The sequence below is a fragment of the Neolamprologus multifasciatus genome, chromosome 12, assembly GCF_963576455.1.
Source record: "Neolamprologus multifasciatus chromosome 12, fNeoMul1.2, whole genome shotgun sequence".
Classification (NCBI taxonomy): domain Eukaryota; kingdom Metazoa; phylum Chordata; class Actinopteri; order Cichliformes; family Cichlidae; genus Neolamprologus; species Neolamprologus multifasciatus.
In genome coordinates, this window is record NC_140450.1 from 32,968,486 (window position 1) to 32,990,895 (window position 22,410).

The 22,410-nt window shown below is 40.4% G+C and overlaps 1 protein-coding gene across 1 annotated transcript; it reads right to left on the bottom strand.

Moving 5' to 3' along the window:
- Positions 1–2,293: 2,293 nt before the first annotated feature.
- LOC146507345 (glutathione hydrolase 5 proenzyme-like) lies at positions 2,294–22,207 on the bottom strand. The gene is made up of 12 exons (XM_085178905.1): positions 21,600–22,207; positions 16,434–16,561; positions 16,252–16,359; positions 10,766–10,943; positions 10,517–10,677; positions 10,148–10,294; positions 9,885–10,015; positions 9,133–9,317; positions 8,935–9,026; positions 4,916–5,022; positions 4,661–4,771; positions 2,294–4,574 (listed from the first exon to the last, which is right to left on the bottom strand). The coding sequence occupies exons 1-12, from the start codon at positions 21,836–21,838 to the stop codon at positions 4,437–4,439; spliced, it is 1,725 nt and encodes a 574-aa protein (XP_085035031.1). The 5' UTR covers positions 21,839–22,207; the 3' UTR covers positions 2,294–4,436.
- Between the last annotated feature and the right edge of the window lie 203 nt (positions 22,208–22,410).

Consider the following 22,410-nt stretch of genomic DNA (forward strand, 5'->3'; position numbering starts at 1 on the left):
TTTGTCTTGTTTCTAGTCAAAATATCTCATTACACTTAAAGTAAGAGAAAATCAGCTACAAAGCAACATTCCAGTAAGATATATGAACTTATTTCAAGACAGTGAATCTTGAAACAAAAGAAAAACTAGATAATTTTCACTTGTTTCATTGGCAGATTTTTTTTCCACTTATTTCAAGGTAAAACATCTTGTATTAAGTGAAAAAAATCAGCAATGAAACAAGTGAAAATTATCTAGTTTTTCTCTAGTTTCAAGATTAAAGGTACATCTTTCACCATCGAACAATGGTGCGTGACAGCCGCTTTTCTCTGCAGATGGATCAAGCCACTGACAGTCACAAAGACTGCTTACTGTTAACGTATTTCAGATTCATTGATGGAGATGAGGGAGGAATTACTTTTCTACAAACAAGTTCCTGACAGAGCTACTGCAGAAGAGCTGTTTACAATCATAGAATCTTACTTGAAAGAGGCAGAGCTGAAAATGGGAACACTGTGTGGGGATCTGCACAGACAGGGCGCATGCTATGGGTGGGAAATGAGGAGGGCTGCAAGCGCTCATCAAGCGCATCTCCCCAAATGTGCAGTGGACGCACTGTATGATACACTGCGAAGCACTGGCATCTAAACAGCTGAGTCCTGACCTGAGCGATGTAATTACTGATGTCATTGCCTCAATCAACTACATCAAAACACGACCTGTAAAAACCCGGATTTTTTTCGGCACTGTGCGATGAAATGGGCTCTGACCACACAGCTGTTTTGTATCACAGCCAGTCCCAATGGCTGTCACGGGGGAAGGTGCTGTCTAGGGTCTTTGAACTGTGAGAGGTCCCTGGTGGAGGTTTAATATTTACATCAATATTATCTGAACCAGCCAGAACTGTGTCTTCAGCCACTAGTCTTCTTTGGAGGAAAAATAAATCTTGTGTACTCCATTTTCAATGGGAGTATGGTGGTTTCCTATTGGTCACTATTGGAACTTATTACTTTCTTGTATGAAGACCAAGACCTCACCCACCTCCAAAAATAGAAATGACAACTGGCCCGTTCTATAGAGTGCATTCCAGTTTATTTTTTGTGTGTATTCCAAGGTATTTATAGTCTTCCACAATGTCCTCAGCAACCTCCTGGAGTGAAACAGGTGTCACAGGATTTCTGGTCCTCCTACAATCAATTCTTTGGTCTTTGTCAAACTGCAAAAGATTCTGCTTGTACCACATGCCAAAGGAGTCAATCACAGCCCAGTAATCCGTATCATCACCCTCACTGATGCATCCAATCACCAGTGTTGGGGAGTAATGGAATACATGTACCGTCGTTACGTATTTAAAATACAAAATATGAGTAACTGTATTCCGTTAGTTACCGTTTAAAAGGGTAGAATTCCGAATACAGTTACTTTGTTGAAATAAATGGATTACACGGTGGTCTTTTCCCGTTTCATATATTAGGCTATGCTCTCTCTATTTTTGGTAATTCCACACTGAAGGAAACCTAAACAAAACGCGGATTAAGAGGCTCTAATACCTGTGTGTCAATCTGGCGGCTCATGCCATCTCTATTTGCGGCCCCCATAATGACATGAAGAAATTTTTTTTAATGATTTAATGTGAAGGCAATAGGCAGAGTGTTACAGGCATTGCCCTAAAGAATGTATCCTCATGGGCAGTGTAGTCCGTGCTGCAGGGAGAATGGACTGCTGTACCTGTTATGTTTGTGTGAGCGCGAGGAGGGAGAAAAAGGAGAGCCGATCAGTACAAGTTGTCACCGACCAGAAGCGGGAGATGGAAGCATGTAAATATAATAATAACCACTGCAGTACTGTTTGTAAAATGCCATCAAAAAGTCAATTAAGTTTTATTATGTATATATATATATATATATATATATATATATATATATATATATATATATATATATATATATATATATATATATCTGCTATATAATGATGTGCTACGTGACCGCTAGCGACACAGCTATGTTAGCATAATATAAACAAGCTAACTTTTTTTCCACTCGATAAAAGTTAACATGAGTGTTCTCGGTGGTCAGGAACAAATGTAATCGCATGGCAGGATGTTGTAAAAGGACCAAAGTTCAGCCAGGAGAACAACTGAGATAATCCATCCACAATACGAGGTTAGTCATTCATATACTGCTGCATGGGCTGGGCTGTAGCTACATCCTAAGGTTTTAAAAACTGAGCTTAAATAAATGATTAGCGGTAATAAAAGCCGAGGGAGGTCAACAGTGATCACTGACTGTTTTAGGAGCTTTTTGAGATTAAATAGAAGAAAATACAAAACATTAAACATGTTAACAACACAAAAGCCATATTAAACGCAGACTACTTTAGGCCCGGAAGTAGGATTCATCACGTCATCACTTAACGACCGGATTACTTATGTCTGAGTAAAGGAGCAACCAATCACACAACTGGCTCCGCCTTGTCTTTCTTGATTGACAGACAAAGTCATTCTGCTGAAAAGTCGCATTGTGAAATAAATAGGCCATCGGGAAAAACGGGATTTTGAAATAAAGACTGACTTTGAAAAAAAGGACATTTTGGATTAAAAAGGGCTGGAAATAAATAAAATGCCTCAGGAATAATCTTTGTTATTGTGAAAAATAATGACCATGAAATAATATTTCACAATAATAAGTAAATTTATATAGCAGAATGTAATATATTTCACAATAATGAGCTTTTTTTTCAAAATGTGTTCCATTATTTCACAATGTCATTCTCATATTACATATCTGTGTCTTATTTATTCACATACTTATTTATTTCATCATGACGTATTTTTTTATTTAACTTTGAACACTTTGGAGTTCCATAGGGCTGTAGTTACATTGTAAGGTTTTAAAAACTGAACTTTAAAATGAACATTGGTAATAAAAACCGAGAGAGGCCGACAGTGATCACTACCTTTTTGGGGGGCTTAAACAGAACAAGATACAACACATTAAGACATGTTAAAAACACAAGAGCTTTAATAAATGCAGAATAGTTTGGACCCGGAAGCAGGGTTCATCACCACCACTTCAAGACCTGATTTTTTTTTTTAAAAAAGAACAATTATACCAAAACAGGTCCATAAAGGTGAGGTTGTGCTAAAAAGAATGATAACAAAAAGGCAACAAAATGTTTTTTCAAAAATGGCCAATTTTTGACACCAAAGGGTTAAACATTTTTTTAAAGTAATGTAATAGTTGCTTTTTCTAGTAATTACTTACTTTTATAATATTGTAACTCAGTTACTAACTGTTTTACTTTTTTGAAGAAGTAACCAGTAGGGATGGGTACCGGTACCGGTTCTGACACAAACGGTAGTAACCAGACCGAAAAGCAACGCACATTTCGGTGCTTTTTTTTTTTCTGATAATCAGAATCAGCCAATCATTTTACCTTTCCAAGGATAGTAGGCAGGTCCAGGTACATACATTCTTTTAGAGCAGAGCTACAGATTAAAAATGCCCAAGACGAAGCGGTCAAAAGTCTGGCTGTACTTCACAGCAAAAGATGCAAACTCAGCAGCCTGCAACAAGTGCTTTAAGGTGATACTGTGCAAAGGAGGTAACACCTTGAATCTGATGAAACACCTGGCGACGCATAGCGTTTTTTTAAAGCAGAGAAATGCACCGTACCTACTACGGGTGTGGTGCCTTTTATCGGACCCGGAGTTAGCAACATCCCCCAAGAACCCGAAGAGGAGAGTCCTGGCCCCGAGCCCTGCCAGTGTAGAAATGATGACGGATGATAATGGCAGTTCTTCTCTGCGTGAGTAGCTTAATGTTGTTCGTGTGTAATTTACGTTGAGTAGGCTAACTACGTTATTAAATTAATGCATGTAAGGTTAACTAGCAAACACCGTCGTAGTTACATGCGGCTGTCTTCTTGTTTGATGGCAGATACTCCCTTCACCCTGGCCAAAAAGGCTAAAATGACCAAAGAAAAAGTGGAAAACAGTTAAACATGAGAGGTTTTTGGACAAAGTTTGTGTTTTTTCTGTTGTTTAAGCACTGCTTCCAGCCAAGAGTGATACCATAAATCCCCTATAGCTGCAGAAAAGTCTAACATTGTTATCTTTTTACAAAAAAACAGCTAAACATGAGAGGCTTTTGGACAAAGTTTGTTTTCTCCATTCTTTAAGCATCGGTTCGAGCACTGTTTAAGCACCAGCACAGTTTCAAAAGTACCGGTTTGGCACTGGTATCACATAAAACCTAAACGATACCCATCCCAAGTAACTATAACTATAACTAACTAATTACTTTTTCAAAAGTAACTTGCCCAACACCGCATATGAGTAAAGAATGAATGTATTATCACGTAACAGATGAATATAGATGGACCAATGTTGTAGCTACAGCAGTGTCCATAACCTTAAGACCATGTTGTATAACTAACATCACTGATTCTTGGTCTCAGTAACCAGCTGCTTTGCCTTTTTTCCTTTCATCAGACCATGCAGAGATACAGCTGCCCGCCTTTTCCACAGCGTTGACTGTGTTGTAGAATTTTGCTACTTTATGTCCCAGAGCTTCAAGACCATCAACTACATCCTGCAGGGCAAAGAGGAGAGAGACTCAGATGGAACAAAACCTGTAGAAATTATTAATGTGTCATTTAAATAAACTGAAAATATTACCTTTTCAAGCTTGGATTCAAGGTTTACTTCACTTTGAGAGTCTACAAGAACAACAGGAGTATCAATTGCCTCCTTAAGGCTCTTTCCAAACCAAAGGTGGTTCATGAGCGCCTTGGAGAGAAAAAAAAATGAGATGACAACGTGATGATTACAGGATAAATTAGGATGAAGAATCTTGTTACTATGATGCAAGCTTTAACAGCAAATTTATTTAATATGTAATGACACTTTTGTGTGTTTACCATGCATACGTACCGAAGCCACTGCCGGTGGAATCGTTTCAGCACCAGACCCTCCAATCACCAACATCTTCGACTGAGACTTCAGCACAGATGGGGCCATATTGGAGGGAGGTCGCTCCCCTGAGAAATACAAAAAATACCAGGACAACAAAAACTTTTTTTTCAATGGTTTTGCAGGACAAAACTAGAAAACAGAAATCAGTCTGTACACACATATTTGTGCATAAATCATTCATACAAATGTTTCACACACAAATCAGTGACTGTATTTTTATGCAGTATTTTCATACCTGGATTTTTTATGCTCTACAAACAAATTTAGAAGTGCCTCTGCCCATGCTTATCAACAAATGAAAGTGCATACGCAACAAGTGAGTGCTCTCTACTGAATCTGTATCAAACAAAAGTGAAATGTAGAGGTATACGGTAGAAATGATATAAATTTGGCCAACGGTAGAGATTTTGACTATAACGCGATAGCGCATGTTGATGGTGTCATCAAGCTGCGCCTGTTTTTGTTGAAAGCATTGCAGCTGCTGCGAACAACATCATCTGCAAATTATGCCAGGCGACATTAATAGCAAAGAGACAAAGCACTTTTGAAATATGGGGAAAGCCAGAAACTGCGCTTCCTCCTCTTCCGTACCATTGATCCATTAATGCTGAATTCTCTCGCAGTTGCTCCATTCCCGTGTTGTTGCTGTATATTAATGACTAACCTCGTATTGTGGATGAATAATCTCAGTTGTTCTCCTGACTGAAGTTTGGTCCGTTTACATTATCCTGCCATGTGATTGCATTTGTCCCTAACCACCAGAAACCCTCGCGTTAACTTCTATCAAGTGGGAAAAAGTTAGTGGCCATCCTTCCGCTTCACTGTGTTAATGTTATGCTAACATAGCTGCATTGCTAGCGATTGCGTAGGACATCATTATATACCAGCTAGTTCAACTACAAAAGTCACTGCTGTTTAGTTTTCTGTCTTCATTTATGTTGGAAATGATACCAGAGCTGTACATTTTAATTATTTCAGAAATCTCTCAGTCAGAACATGCTATATTATGTTTAGGGGGAAACTACCGCGCTAACTTCCTGCTAACCTCTAACTCTGTTGAATTTAATAAATTCTGTTTTCATGGATGCCTGGATGTTAAACTTAATTGTTACACCTAGTAAAGCAGCAACGCTGATGATTTTATTAAAGATGAAAGAATTTAGACAGTTTTTAACTCTCAGTGATACCGCAGTCTTCGTTTGACTTTGGGACCTGAAGCAGACAGTGTTGCCAACTCCTCAGTAAGGAAAATCGCTATCGGCTGTCCTAAAAGTTGCTAGATGTCGCCAAATGACGTCATCGCCTAATTTGCATAATTGGTCATGCTAATGTAATTGTAACCTACGTTGTTGGAGAGAGAAATAACATCGTGGAAGAGACATAAAGTGAGTAAAAAACGTCCTAAATGCAGTTAGAATTTATTTAGAACTACAAATTAAATTTCTTTTAGCAATTATTGTTTTTTAATGTCACAATTCCAACCCTGCTCCTTTACCCGGGCTTGGACCGGCAAAAGTGACCCGAAATTGGCACTCTGGTGGAGTTACTTTGTGTGTGAGAGTGTGTGTTTATAAGTAGTTTTAAACCTTGTGATCCACAAAACAGCATAACAGTAAAAGAAGAATTGACTGCGTTACAGTCAGTGCGGGAGCAGCGGCTTCACTCATGCGCGATTCATTTGCAGTTTGGACGCACAGGTGTGAACGTCTCCTGCCCTGATAGCAGCAGGGGGAGGACTATCCTCTGCCTGGGAGCGCTTTGGCACGGGTGAGGTGCCCAAGGCAGCACCGCTGTTTGTTGAGAGTAAGAGCGATATGCGTTTTCACGTCAAAAAGTCGTCATAAATAAGTCTCCAATAACACCAGAAAAAGTCGCCAGATTTGTCGCTAGTCGCTTTATAGAAAAAAAGTCGCTAAGGGGGTCTGAAAACTCGCTAAATATAGCGACAAAGTCGCTAAGTTGGCAACACTGGAAGCAGACGGAGTTTTGGACCCAGTTTTGGATTACTCTGCAAGGCTCCTGACTACGGCAGCCGTAATGCTCGGGCAATCTATCAAGCGGTGCGCCTTCATAGCTTACCAAAGTCGTAACATTTTTTGACAGATTTCTGCGTGCCATGTACTCAGTAAGTACATTGAGAAATCACGCATAAGGCGCACTGTCAATTTTTGAGGGAATTAAAGGATTTTAAGTGTGCCTTATAGTGTGTAAAATACATTATACAGAAGAAAAGACTATATCGCAATATATATATTGTTACCGCACATGCTTCACATTATACCGTGATATGGATTTTAGGCCATATCGCCCAGCCCTAGTGAAATGTCTGTCAAAGTGCAGCTATTAATGAGACTGTCACAGTGTGTTAGATTAATAATAATAATAATAATGGATTGCATTTATATAGCGCTTTTCGGGGCCCTCAAAGTGCTTTACAATTCCACTATTCATTCACTCTCACATTCACACACTGGTGGAGGCAGCTACAGTTGTAGCCACAGCTGCCCTGGGGCAGACTGACTAATGATTAATGTTTGAATGATGCTATGTACTAGACAAGAAGAAACTGAACAATATATAAATTTCCCCACATGTCACAGTAACGGTATCTTCATTAAAGCAGGGACCACTCATGATCTAACAGTTAATAATGTTTGGTGTTCTTCTGTATTTTCATTTCAGGTTAATATTGTGGAATAGTTTGTAATGCTGGTTATCACTAATTATATTTAGTACAAAAATTTGTCCTAATTAGTAAATTTGTCCAAAAGCCAATATAAAATTAATACATATTATTTTCTCATATTTTCATACTATATGGTGATCCAGTGTAACTCCTTTAAAACTCGTTATTCAGAATCTCAGTAACGAAAGTAAAATTCTTTCCATCCATCAATTATCCCAGCTGACCAGAAGTTAAATTGGAATTACAACAGCTATTGCAAACTTAATTTACCCAGAGAGAGCTCACACAAACATAGAGTGAACATGCAAGCTCCACACTTATGAGCAAGTACTTGGTGACAGTGTGAAGGAAAAACTCTCTTTTAACAGCAAGAAACCTCCAACAGCACCAGGCTCAGAGAAGGGCAGTCATCTGCTGTGACCATCTGAAGAGTGAGGTGAGGAAGACAGGACAGATTTAGAGAGCTTATATAATTTGTGATTATAGAAGTAAATGGCCTGTATTTATATAGCGCTTTACTAGTCCCTAAGGACCCCAAAGCGCTTTACATATCCAGTCATCCACCCATTCACACACACATTCACACACTGGTGATGGTAAGCTACAATGTAACCACAGCCACCCTGGGGCGCACTGACAGAGGCGAGGCTGTCGGACACTGGCGCCACCGGGCCCTCTGACCACCACCAGTTGGCAACAGGTGAAGTGTCTTGCCCAACGACACAACGACCGAGACTGTCCAAGCCGGGGCTCAAACCGGCAACCTTCCAATTACAAGGCGAACTCCCAACTCTTGAGCCACGATCGCCCCGTTCACTCAAAGCTCAACTGTGCCTGTTTTTGAACATTGAAAACATTTTAGCAGGCTATGACATTAAATATAAAATGCAATTTATTCCAAATTTACCTGATGTGTTTTGGCAGTTTTGTTGACCATTTTCATGATCGAAAAAACAAGATGCGTCACAATGAATTATGAAATGCCATTTTCTCTTCTTATTTCCTCAATGGTGCTTTTGTTTGGGGGTGCTATTAGATTAATAATTCATGGTGTGCAGTTTGCCCAGATGTTGTTTTTTTCTTTCAAATTTCTTATATTTGCCTATATATGCATGCATATTTATCAAGTATATGTCTTCGGAATTCCCATATGCTTGTTTGCCATTCACCTACGGACCAGTTTTGATCTGAGGACACCACAAGGGTTACCCATGTGTAATGCATCAGTTTAGCAGATAAAGTAAAACTGAGAATTAGCACTATAAATGAATGAATCCTGCTGATCCCTTACCATGAAAAATGTTATCAGCTCTACCACAGAAGTCAGAGAGCTGGTTGTTGAGGATGATTCCAGTGCTTGAAGAGAGGACATTGGACCCAAATCTGTAAAGAGTAAACATTAAATGAACTAGGTCTAAACCCTGTGACACTGTGTTGTGGAAAAGTCAGCTGGTTTCAAACAGTGAAACAGAATGATGCAGGTACGGACTCGTCGTCGATGCTGCTGGTGACAGACACAGCAGATCCATCTTCAGCCAGCACAGATAGTTGTGTGGTGCCGATGCTGTCCAGATACGAGTTTTTGCCGTAATACTGGGGATCGTGAGTCTTGTCGCTGCTGATCAAGCTCCGTATGTGGTTGGCAAAGGGATCCTCTGTCAAATTCTTTGCCATCTGTGTGAAATACAGAGCATTAAGACCCATAATTAAATAAGCACATTACAGAAAATACATTGATATCAAGAAAATTAATCACTAATCAGCATCACTGATGCTGCTGGTAACGAACACAGCAGAAGCACCTTCAGCCAGCACAGACCAATGTGTGATACTGATGCTGTCCAGACATGATGAAAAGGTGTAACTAATGATTGTTATAATAAGCTTCTATAAGAACTTTAAGGGTAAGTAGCAGCCACGTAGTGATATGCAAATGCCCTTGATAAACTGATCATTAACACAAAGTCACAATCTCACCCCAGCAAATTAACCCAAAGTCTGACTGTGCAAAGCTCAGAGATATTACAAAAAAACTTCAGGCCACAATTCATTATCAATGTGCATAAACCGACTGTGGTGGGATGTGGTTTGTGGATGAGCTGCAGGCGGGGGTGGAGCAGTGGGTTCAGGCAGAGCAGAGACTCATGTGGTATTGCTCCGTTTACCCGTTTAGTCACTTAAATATAATCATACTATATGCAACAAAGCAGGTGCAAATCTGTAGGATTTTAAGATACTTACTTTGTCTGAGCTGAACTTTGGATCTCTGATATGTTTCTTTAATCCGTTGGCAAATTTTAAAGCTTCAATATAACGGTGATAAAACAAAATTTTTTCATCAGTCGTCTTAGGTTCTGAATTCATTTTGTATCCTGAAAATATAAATAATTGTTATTTCTTTTATTTAAAACATCATTTCTTAGTGTATCACATTTGTAAAGATTGAGTAGGATTCTTTTCTTATATGAAACAAACTCTACATGCTAGAAGCAACAATCAGGAACCTTTCATGATGTTGAGGATGAAGCTGAGGATGGCTCCCCCTGCAGGGGGCGGAGGGAAGTACATCCGGTACTCTCCCAAAGAAATATTCCACGCATCAGTCACATTAGGTTGATACGATGCCAAGTCCTCCAGTGTGAGTTTTCCTCCTGAGCAAAAACAGTGAAACAAATGATTCTGTTGAAGAAAGATGAACACAATGCATTTCATACTCAAGGCTTTGAATGGCTAGACAGATCACAGTGTGGCCTGTGAGGGATGACAGATTTTTATAGAACCAATTAATTTTCTAATTTGTAATTAGATCATTGTGTCTGGCAGACATAGAAAATGGTCAGAAAGAGAGCAGGACGACTCCTGTCTGATAATACCTGCTTTCTGTATGTCACTGATTAAATTCTTTGCTATTGTTCCTTTGTAAAACACATCTGGTCCCTCGTTTGCGATCGTCTCCAAAGTGTCAGCCAGTTTCTCAAATTTCACAGTATCACCGGTCTTAAGCAGGTTCCCATTTTTATCTAAATATAACTCCCTAAAAGACAAAGACAGTGAAATAAAGCTGAAACATTCATTGTTTCCTCTTTGTATTTTTGAAATCACATTGTGGGTGTATTTCATACCGTAGTGACGTGTTACCAATGCGTGGGATGTGTTGACCTTGGTAGTAAGGAATAGGGAATCCTTCTCTGGCTAATTTGATGGCAGGTTGAAAGAGGTCGGCCCACAGCAACTTCCCATACAGCCGGTGTGCCGCTTCATAACCTCGAATTTCCCCAGGAACCCCAATCCATCTGCTATCTGGTTAGATAGATAATGGATAGTCAGTGCTGGAAAGTCACACATGCATTTACTTGTGTTTTGAGTAAACTGTAGGCAGTGTTGGGGAGTAACGGAATACATGTACCGCCATTACGTATTTAAAATAGAAAATATGAGTAACTGTATTCCGTTACAGTTACCGTTTAAAAAGGTGGTATTCAGAATACATATATAATACTTTGAATACTTTGTTGAAATGAATGGATTACACGGTGGTGTTTTCCTGTTCTCTTTCACTCGGTACAACACATAAGTATGGGATATATCACGCCCTTGCGTGTCCTGGCTGAAGAAACCTTTATTCACACCAGATGATGTGTGATGACACGCGCACGGCCGTGCCTGCACATATAGCCACTGTCATCACAGTCATCCCTCAGTTCTTACGCTCTTCACCTCGCTGAGAACACCTCTGCTGAGTTGGGCTAGCTTGCTGCTGCTAGTTAGCTCCGTTGTCTGCCGACTTGAACTTAGCTTAACTGTCCCTGTTGGTGTTAGCTTTCACCGCGCAGTTGGTGCGTAGGCTGTTGGCGGAGCAGCGTTTTCCTGTGCAGCGTTTCACTTTGCGTTTTGGAATGGACTCCAAACCGTCAGGGGGTTTGGAAGCGCATCTGTAACCGGAAGGTCGCCAGTTCGATCCCTGGGCTCTCTGTCCTGGTCGTTGTGTCCTTGGGCAAGACACTTTACCCTACCGCCTACTGGTGTTGGCCAGAGGGGCCGATGGCGCGATATGGCAGCCTCGCTTCTGTCAGTCTGCCCCAGGGCAGCTGTGGCTACAACTGTAGCTTGCCTCCACCAGTGTGTGAATGCGAGAGTGAATGAATAGTGGTATTGTAAAGAGCTTTGGGTGCCTTGAAAAGCGCTATATAAATCCAATCCATTATTATTATTATTATTATTATTAGACAACTGGGCTCTCATAGCTTGCTCCAGAGAGCAGGCGGAGACACAGCTGTCGCTGGTTCTGTCACACATTCAGACACTGGGGTTCTCTGTGAACTTTCAAAAGAGCTCGCTAATCCCGAGTCAGCAGATTTCTTTCCTCGGCTTGGAAATATGCTCGCTTTCCAGCCGCGCACGTTTGTCGGAGCACAGAGTGGCCACGTTTCATCGCTGCCTCGCTCAGTTTCAGCTGGGACGCAGACTGCGTTTCCAGACGATATTAAGTTTGTTGGGCATGATGGCATCTATGATCGCCGTAGTGCCACTTGGACTGTTAAAAATGAGAGCGTTTCAACTCTGGACTCTCTCTCACCGTTTGTGTGCATCGCTTCACCTCCGGAGGAGGCTGCCGGTAACCGCGTCTTGCATGCTAGCCCTCCGTCCTTGGAGGGAGCCCGGGCTGCTGCATCAGGACTCTCGGATTGGGAGGGTGTTGTTTCGCAAGGTGGTGTCCACAGATGCTTCCCTAAGAGGGTGGGGAGCCCTGTGCGAGGGTGCATCAGTGAGAGGGATCTGGTCCGCAGCCCAGCGCCAGCTGCACATCAACCACTTAGAGCTGTTAGCAGTGTTCTTAGTCCTGGACGGCCAGCATGTCTTAGTCAGGACGGACAATTCAACAGTGGTGTCTTACATAAACAGGCAGGGAGGAACACGCTCTCTTCCCCTGTTGAACCTCTCTCGCTCTCTGCTGTTATGGTGCAGTCTTCATTTTCTGTCTCTAAGAGCCACCCATGTCCCGGGCCACCTGAACCTGGGGCCGGACCTTCTCTCCAGGGGGGGTTCTCTGGTGAGAGAATGGAGGTTACACCCTTTAATAGTGGCTCAGATTTGGGATCTATTTGGCAAGGTGCAAATAGATCTTTTTGCTTCCAGGGTAAATACTCACTGTCCCCTGATCTTCTCCATAATCGACCACGATGCACCCTTGGGCTTGGACTTGCTGGCGCACCAATGGCCAGACGTGCTCCTGTATGCATTTCCCCCAGTGGAAATGATATCTCCAGTTGTAGAGAGAGTGCGTCGGCATTCCCTCTCTCTGATTCTAGTGGCCTCCTTGGTGGCCCACAAGGTGTTTATGGTATGCAGAGATAATCAGCCTGCTAGCAGCGAGTCCTTGGCAGCTTCCTCTCCGCAGGGATCTCCTCTCTCAGGCAGGAGGAGAAGTGTTTCATCCGCGCCCAGATCTGTGGCGCCTTCATGCTTACCTGCTGAGAGGTTAAACTTGATTGCTAAGGGTTTGCCACCTAGTGTGATAGCGACAATTCAGAGCGCTAGGGCCTCATCTACTAGAGGCTTGTACGCTTACAAATGGCGAGCCTTCGAGCAATGGTGCCAGGACCGCTACACTCTCCCATTCCATTGCTCTATTGTGGATGTTTTGACATTCCTGCAGGAACTGTTTATTTAGCAGCTATATCTGCTTGTCATATTGGATTTGACGGGGTGACACTAGGTTTGCATCCCCTCGCCATACGTTTTCTGAAAGGAGTTCGCCGGCTGAGGCCCGTGCTGAAGTCCAGTGTCCCTGCTTGGGACTTGTCTTTGGTGCTGGAGGCCCTTTGTAGTCCCCCGTTTGAACCCATTGAGTCTGTGGATATGAAATTTCTTTCATATAAGAATGCATTACTTCTCGCTTTGGCTTTGGGTGACCTTCATGCGCTGTCTGTGCATCCCTCCTGCACACAGTTTTCTTCTGATGGCCACAAGGTCGTATTGTGTCCAAATGCTGCCTATTGTCCCAAGATCATGCCTGCATCTTCTAGCTCAATGGAGTTTGAGTTGCTGAGTTTTTGCTCCCCTCCTTTTGCATCTGAGGAGCAGAGGAGGATGCATTCTCTTTGTCCAGTGCGTGTGCTACGCACCTACATTGAGCACACTCAGAATGTGCGTTTATGTGACCAGCTGTTTGTCTGCTTTGCTAATCCAAATAGAGGTAGAGCTCTGTCGAAACAGAGGCTGTCCCACTGGATTATAGAAGCTATCTCACTGGCATACGGCACCAGTGGTCTTGCTTTGCCCCACGGGGTGAGAGCTCATTCCACCAGGGGGATGGCAACCTCATGGGCTCTTTTTAAAGGGGTGCCTGTAGCTGATATTTGTGCGGCAGCTAGTTGGGCATCTTCGGTGGCTCATGCTGTCCTTTCTGCTGGGTCTACCACTCACTAGGATGTGGTGGTCCGATTCCGGTTCAGTGGTTGCTCTGCGGGGCGTGTATATATGTCCCATACTTATGTGTTGTACCGAGTGAATCGACTGAAAGGGAACGAATAGTTATGTCTATAACTTCTGTTCCCTGAAGGAGAGGAACGAGGTACAACACAAGGTGGCCCCACTGAGCAGTTTGGCTCGGTGAAGAGCGGCTATCAAACTGAGGGTTGAGTGTAATGACAGCGGCTATATGTGCAGGCGGGGCCGTGCGCGTGTCATCACACGTTATCTGCCTTAAAGGCGTGATTAAAGGTTTCTTCAGCCAGGACACGCGAGGGCGTGATATCCCATACTTATGTGTTGTACCTCGTTCCTCTCCCTCAGGGAACAGACGTTATAGACATAACTAGCCGTTTCATAAGGCTATCCCCTCTCTATTTTTGGTTTCCATAGCGGTGGAAACCCAAACAAAACACGCATTAAGAGGCTCTAATGTCTGTGTCTCAATCTTGCGGCCTATGTCACCCCTACTTGCAGCCCGCATTACGACGTAAAGAAATATTTTTTAGAATTATTCACAAAAATTATTTAATATAAAGGCAATAGGCAGAGTTTTACAGGTATAGCTCTAAAGAATGTAGCCTCATGGGCAGTGTAGTCCGTGCTGCAGGGAGAATGGACTGCCATACTTGTTATGTGTCTGTGAGCACGAGGAGGGAGAAAAAGGAGAGTCGAAAAGTACGAGTTGTCACCGAGCAGAAACGGGAGCTGGAAGCATGTAAATATAATAATAACCACTGCAGCCAAGAAGAGAGCCTGACGAGCCCAGTTGTAAGTAAGCTATTAAGACATGACATATTAAGATTTAAAGCTCTAGTTGGTATTGGTATGATGAGTAGCCTTCAGTAAAAGTACTAAATCAAACAGCAATAGTACATTCACGTAGTTGTAAACAGCATGATAATATATTAAGTAATCCAAAGTATTCAGAATACGTTACTCTCATTGAGTAACGTAACGGAATACATTACAAAATACATGTAATCTGTAATCTGTAGTGGAATACATTTTAAAAGTAACCTTCCCAACACTGACTGTAAGGTCCTGACCTTTAATGATCTGAGATGACATTTGTTATAAACTGGTGGTGCTGTGTAAATACTCCTCAATTTTAGAGGGAAACACTGTACTTTTTAAATGTGGGTCCATTTGTAACTAATTATGTTGAAGATAAATAGGTTAAAAGTATTGGCATTGGCAGTACTGCTCTTAATTTACTTACCATTTATCAGAGCAATACTAAAATTTGTAGCATTGAACAGACTATATTCTATTTCAAGCATGTAAAAAGTCATGTGGTTAAGGCTTACTTTGAGTTTAGAAATCATTAAAATGACAATTCTGTTTACTGTTAAAACACACACATAATTTGGTGGAAATTTAATATAATAGGACATTGAGGCTGTGCAACTGCGCTGCAATTGCTTATTAATCCTTTTTCTTCTTTTAACAAATGTATTTAGTAAAGGCATTTTAATACTGGAACCAAATTGCCTCTGTAGTGTATCTTCAAACTTTTGTAATTTTTGGGGCTAGTCTGAAAACACACTCTCTTTATATTTTCTAGGGGTGAAATTTCCCTAGATGGTGCTGTTGCATTTTAATCATAACACCCCCCGAATGCCTCACCACAACAGTAAGCATGTACTAAATTTTTCATGGTTCAGTGTGCAATCCACAAATTGACATTATCCATCATTCAAAAAAGAAAGCCATATATAAAAATCATCCGGAAATGCTGCTGTATTTTTCAGGCCAAAGCTCATTTAAAAAATATGGAATTGGCTGCGTGCACATCTGGCAATTCACCATCAGTGCTGAAAGGTGTACACAGCTCTTAGAACAACTTGTGCTCCCATCAAGTTGACATCAGCAAGACCACGCATACTGTATCTATTACAATTGCATGGCTTCACAGAAGAAGTACCTGGGTTTTAAAATGGCCTGCTTTAACTTCAAACCCTTGACCAAGAAAAAAAAACTTTACTGGATACATCATGAAAAAAAAGAGAAAAAAAACATATGACAAAAAGGATCCAGGAGTGTGGAGCAGCTAGAATCCTCTGGCAGTGGTCCCCCGGGAACCACTGGACTAAACAATCGTAAATATTAGCATTATGGCAGAAAAACAGCCCACCTTGCGGCCACTCCATGGTCCACTCTGTGGTGTTAGGACACAACTTAAGGAGGTCAGAGGTCACGTATTTGGGGACAGTCTCTCTGGAGGTGATGATTTTCACTTTACCTTTGAAAAGATGACATATTATTACGTTATTCCCCAGCAGGGCTGAGCTAAGAGGAGCGAGGGTGTTTTGTTACCGGAGCTGTCCATCACAGTGAATATGACCCCGCCTCCGATCCCCGCGCACTGTGGGTTGATGATGGAGGTGCACAGCAGCGCAGCAATGGCAGCATCTACTGCAGAGCCGCCTTTCTGAAGAATGTCCCTGAAACAGTTCATCGTTAACACTTTAGTGTTATTGTTATCATGTGTGTTAGGGGTGCACAATTACAATTTTGATGAAGACTGCAATTGCCATGACTGAATAATACAACGATGTGTAAACAATGTAACGGTGTAAACAGCAGTTTAAAAGTGAAAGCAGCGCTCTGTGGTTTTAATCCTGTGTTAGGTTTTGGTAATTGCACTGAATTTAAGTGAATAAGGAGGACCAACTTTATTTTGATCCAAAGATTTTTACATTAGTAGGAAAGTTAGAATGTGTATCAAAAGAAGCAGAAAAGACACTAGCATTATGTTGGCAAATAAAAAGGTGGAAGTTAAATGGTTACACACTGTTTCAAACAATAACCTGAGAAAAATATTCCTGCAGAAAGTTGCAGAAAGAGGTAAAATAAGACTGAAGCTTGCAAGGTTTAAATTAACTGAATTAACCCTACATGAGAAAAAGGCAAGTGATTAAAAAAAGAAATGAAAGAATCAGAAAAATGTTGAATGTAAGCTGTCATTCTTTAAGAGGCTGGAAGACTTGATACTAGAATTTGAGACTTAGCCCTTTCACGCACAGTAGTCACTACAGTGGACGGGTATTCAAAGGCTGTTTTCTTGTATTTCTGTCAGTGTTGGTGGTATACTTGCACATAAACCAATACATTGCACACTGATGTGTCACTCTACGGCCACCTAAGTGGACATGTAAAAACCTCTTTGAAAAGTACATATTTAAAAATGAAGTTCAAAAATATTTTTTCATGTCTAAAGATAAATCAAAAGACTAAGGATAAAAAATCCTTGAGGTTGTCTGTTAAATTGTTAAACAAGGCGCTGCCATCCTGCATTCCAGGCTCCCTCCATACGAGGTAAGGTTATGCTAGGTAGCTGATATGCATTTACATGTAAATGTTTTAGTAATATCTCTTTAACCATTTGTTTTCATATTGACTTGAAATAAAATATCACTGCTGGTACTGCAACCTACTGCAGCTTAAGTATGCATTTAAATGTAATGCTTAGGCGAGGCAATGTGTGTAATCCACTTGTTTGACCAGCAAAACAGGTCTTGGATCCGGGTCTTTGAAGTGAACGCACACAGACACACACACACACACACACACACACACACACATACACACACAGACTAACACACACAGAAAAGTAGCATGAAGACAGACAGATAACAGTGGGTACAAAGAAAACTGACTGGAAAAGTGGAAAAATTAAACAGTGAAATCTGGATGCAATTCAGTTACATTGTAATACAAACACAAACTAAAACTGTTTCCTTGATGCTGCTTTTTTAACATTTTTGTTTTACATATTTATGTACATTTTGTTGGTAATTGTCTGTTGGTTTACTGTAAATAATTGAAATTTTATAAATATTAGGGATGGGTATTTGTTTTTGTACTTTAAAATATATTTCTGTTACTTGTTGAGAAAAATAAGCCATAAAAATAATAAACATTTTATATAACATATGTGATACATTAATTACATAATTAATTACATTAATATATATATATATATATATATATATATATATATATATATATATGTATATGTATATATGTATATGTATGTATATGTATGTGTGTATATGTATGTATATATATGTATATGTATATGTGTGTATATGTATATATATATATATATATATATAAATATAATAATGTTCTTCGTTATTAAACATTCGCACATGAATAAGTGACGTCATATTCAGTACTTACTTTTGACAGTTCACTTTTCGGCCGCTCCCTTCTGCCGTATTTTGCAGCAAAATTATCCACACCCACCGCCGCGCTATGAATTGTGGGATATATGGGACCACGAAGCGTGCACCGGACCACGCTTGATATTTGGGGAAATCGACGGCGCATTTGGAGTATGCATTTGAAGTACACTTCAAATTGGGACAGCCGTCGTCGCGTGGCGGTGACGTAACCGCACTTAAAATGCGTACTTAAAGCGTGCAGACCCTGAAATGGGACACAGCCTGAGTGTTTTTAAGTCGTGTCTTCTGTCTTAGTCGTTGCTGGTTCGTCTGTGTTGTTTCCCCTCGGTCTCCCCGTATGTATTTCCCCGGACCTCCCTGCATCTTTGTTTCTGGTTTGTTTTGTTAGTTTTACCCAGTTTAGGTTTTCCTGTTTCACCTTCACCCACGCCATTGCTGTTTGTATTTTCTTTTGTTAAATAAACACTAATCTGTAGGGATGGGTATCGTTTAGGTTTTATCCGATACCGGTGCCAAACCGGTACTTTTGAAACGGTGCCGGTGCTTAAACGGTGCTCAAACTGGTGCTTAAAGAATGGAGAACACAAAATTGGTCCAAAAACCTCTCATGTTCAGCTGTTTTTTGTAAAAAGATAACAATGTTAGCCTTTTCTGCAGCTATGGGGCATATATGGTATCACTCTTGGCTGGAAACAGTGCTTAAACAATGGAAAAAACACAAACTTTGTCCAAAAACCTCTCATGTTTGACTGTTTTCCACTTTTTCTTTGGTCATTTTAGCCTTTTTGGCCAGGGTGAAGGGAGTATCTGCCATCAAACAAGAAGACAGCCGCATGTAGCTATGATGATGTTTGCTAGTTCACCTTACATGCATTAATGTAATAACGTAGTTAGCCTACTCAGCGTAAATTACACACGAACAACATTAAGCTACTCACGCAGAGAAGAACGGCTGCTGCTGCCTCATCATCCTCATCATTTCTGCTACACTAGCAGGGCTCCGGGTCCGAAAACAGGCACCACACCCGCAGTAGATGTGCACGGTGTGAGGTCTCGCAGCAAGCTATCAAGTACGGTGCATTTCTCGGCTTTAAAAAAACCCGCTATGTGTCGCCAGGTGTTTCATCGGATTTGAGGAGTTACCTCCTTTGACAGTATCACAGTATCAGCTTAAAGCACTTGTTGCAGGCTGCTGAGTTTGCATATTTTGCTGTGAAGTACAGCCAGACTTTTGACCGCTTCGCCTTGGGCATTTTTAATCTGTAGCTCTGCTCTAAAAGAACTACGTACCTGGACCCGCCTACTATCCTCGGAAACGTAAAATGATTGGCTAGAATCTAAAGTGTATCACAGCTCAGGAAAAAAAAAGCACCGAAATAAAGCACCGAAATGTGCGCTGCTTTTCGGTCTGGTTACTACCGTTTATGTCAGAACCGGTGCCATCATGGCACCGGACACCGGTACCCATCCCTACTAATCTGCACCAGTGCTGCTGCATTTTGGGTCCTATCTCCAATTCCACATGTCTGCCACACCAGACGTGACATCACGAGGCAGAGGGGGGGGTGGTTCCCTATTTTTTTCTGCTGGTAGTTGACAACCCTATTAGTAAGGCTGCTTAATATTTCCGCTAAATACTCTTTAAAACACCAGAATAGGGAGGATGCTGTAGGTTTAAGTTTATTAGATTGATCCGTATTGCTGAACTATGAAATATCTTGGGTGCAGTGTATTTTTTGCATACAGGTATAACAGAATAGCTTTAGTGTCTTGTTTTGTTTTTTAACTTGAGTATGAACTTATACAAAATGCAGCAAGATATTTAAAAAAAAGGTTTATTGATTAAAAAATACACTATATCAGATTCGTATCGGCAGATATCCAAATTTATGATATCGGTATCAGACATAAAAAAAGTGGTATCGTGCCATCTCTAGAGCTGAGCCATTAGAACCAGCTCTTAAAAGAGTTTTAATTCCCATCACTAGTAAGAAACATATTTTTAAATTCTTTTAAATAGCATTACTATCAATATGACCTTGATATCAATCTACTGACATCTAAGAAGATCTGGCATGAAATTTTTAATCACAAGTTATAAGGCTTTTTCTCCATGTGCGACAAATAAATCATTTAGTTGAACTCAGTGACCATGGTGGATGAAGAAAAGTTTTAATAGATTAATTGATTCATTAATTAATAATACCGCACTGTGCATCCTTACAACTCAGAATTCATTAAAATCCTTTCGAGCTATTGTGTTAATAGACAGAATGATCACAGGTTTGTTTGCAGGTGGGGTTTTTTATGGTTTGTTTTTTTGTTTTCTTTGTTTTCTTTTTTCCCCCTAATGCTACTTCTACTCACGACAATGTAATGATGTATGTCCGGTAGAATGTCTAGTAAAGAAATGGCGTGAAGATTGCCCTGATCATACTGAATTTTGCCTTTATGAAATAAATGACATACTGATTTCGTAAAGAACGAGAAATTAGAATGTAGTTATGAGTAGTTATATTGTAGGGGTGGGGGGAAAAAATCGATACTGTGTAGTATGGTGATATTTTGTTTGCTAATAATGTATCGATACAGGGACAGCAGAAATCGATATTTTGTTACAAATTTTTGCTCTGACTTCAGAGCATGTTGATCCTTTTTCTGAGCAAGAATCCTGACATTCCTTCACTGTCCAAATGTGTTTAACTTTTTTTGGGCAGCAATAAACATGACAGTTTACTTATTTTAATTTAAGACATGTTTTATTTTAATTAAGTTTAAAACTTTTTTATTTAATGTAAATTATTTTTGTTTTAATTTACTTTCAAATTCTTCAGTTGCTGAATGGGCTGCATAGTTTTCATAAACTGCATAGTTCAGAATAGCTATAATTGTACCAGATGGTTGATTCAGTTAAGTTGGACTAGACTGTAATACAAACCGTTCAGTTTGTCAACAATAAAACTGAATCAAAAGACTTTGATATTAGATAAAATGAATATTGATAAAGTTTACCTTTATGTACAGAATCTGAATATCACAAAATATTTTTAAAAATTGCAATAATGTCGTATCGTGCGTTAAGTATTGTGATAATATCGTATCGTGGGATGTATGGTGATTCCCACCTCTAGTAAATAGATGTAGAGGAAAAAAACATAACTGCACACATGATGAGACGCCGGTAACGCAGTTCTCAAAAATGTTTTAGCACTAAAGTTCTTATTTGGAACAGTGCATAATATTATATGTAATGTGAAAAAAAAATTTGTCCGAAGTTTAAAATGTTACTCACCGTCCAATCTCTGAACATTTCTCGGAGTCAGCGGCCACTGCAGCTTTTGAGAAAGGGCAATCAGGGTCCTTGCGCGACAGGGCACTCTCAGGTTTAGCTTTCATACACCCAATTAAGCTTACAATTACACAAACTAAACTTATGAATACACAAACCAACAAATAAACCAAGACTTTTACTAATTGGGGGGGGCGATTATGGCTCGTAGTTGCCACCTCTAAGTCTTCGTAAGGAATCATTGCTGCTTTCTTCTCTGCGTAACAGTGGGTAGCTTACCTTATCTGAAAGTTTACTGCTTGTTACTTCCCCAGCGACTTACTGTGCACATATACGTGGGTAGTGATAGGTGCAGCAGAGCGGAGACGCAGGGGCGTGGAGTGTATAGTTAGTATGTTGACTTGTCTTCTGTGGTTAGTGTATTGTGTAGTCGTTGTGTTGTTTTGTGTGTCAGTGAGGGTACCAATGAATGTCATGAAGGCAGATTGCAATGTAAACACTGTCACCAAGCAGAAAACCAGCAGAGCGATACACTTCATGTTGTCAGGCCTGCAGGGTTTATCCCTGACAATTTTTTATCTTATTTTATTTTTTTACACAAATAATTTGTGGAGCATCTTATTATATTTCAAATTATTAAAATAATTTACTAAACATGTCTGTGTTTTTTTTTCAGTAAAAAATATATAAATACTATTAGGATTTTATGGGTTTTTTTGTGATTTCAGATCCGTTGTGTTAATAAAGTATGTCAATGAAAAAATAAAGTAAATTCAGATATGTGAGGTTGTGCTGAAAAGAATGATACCTAGGA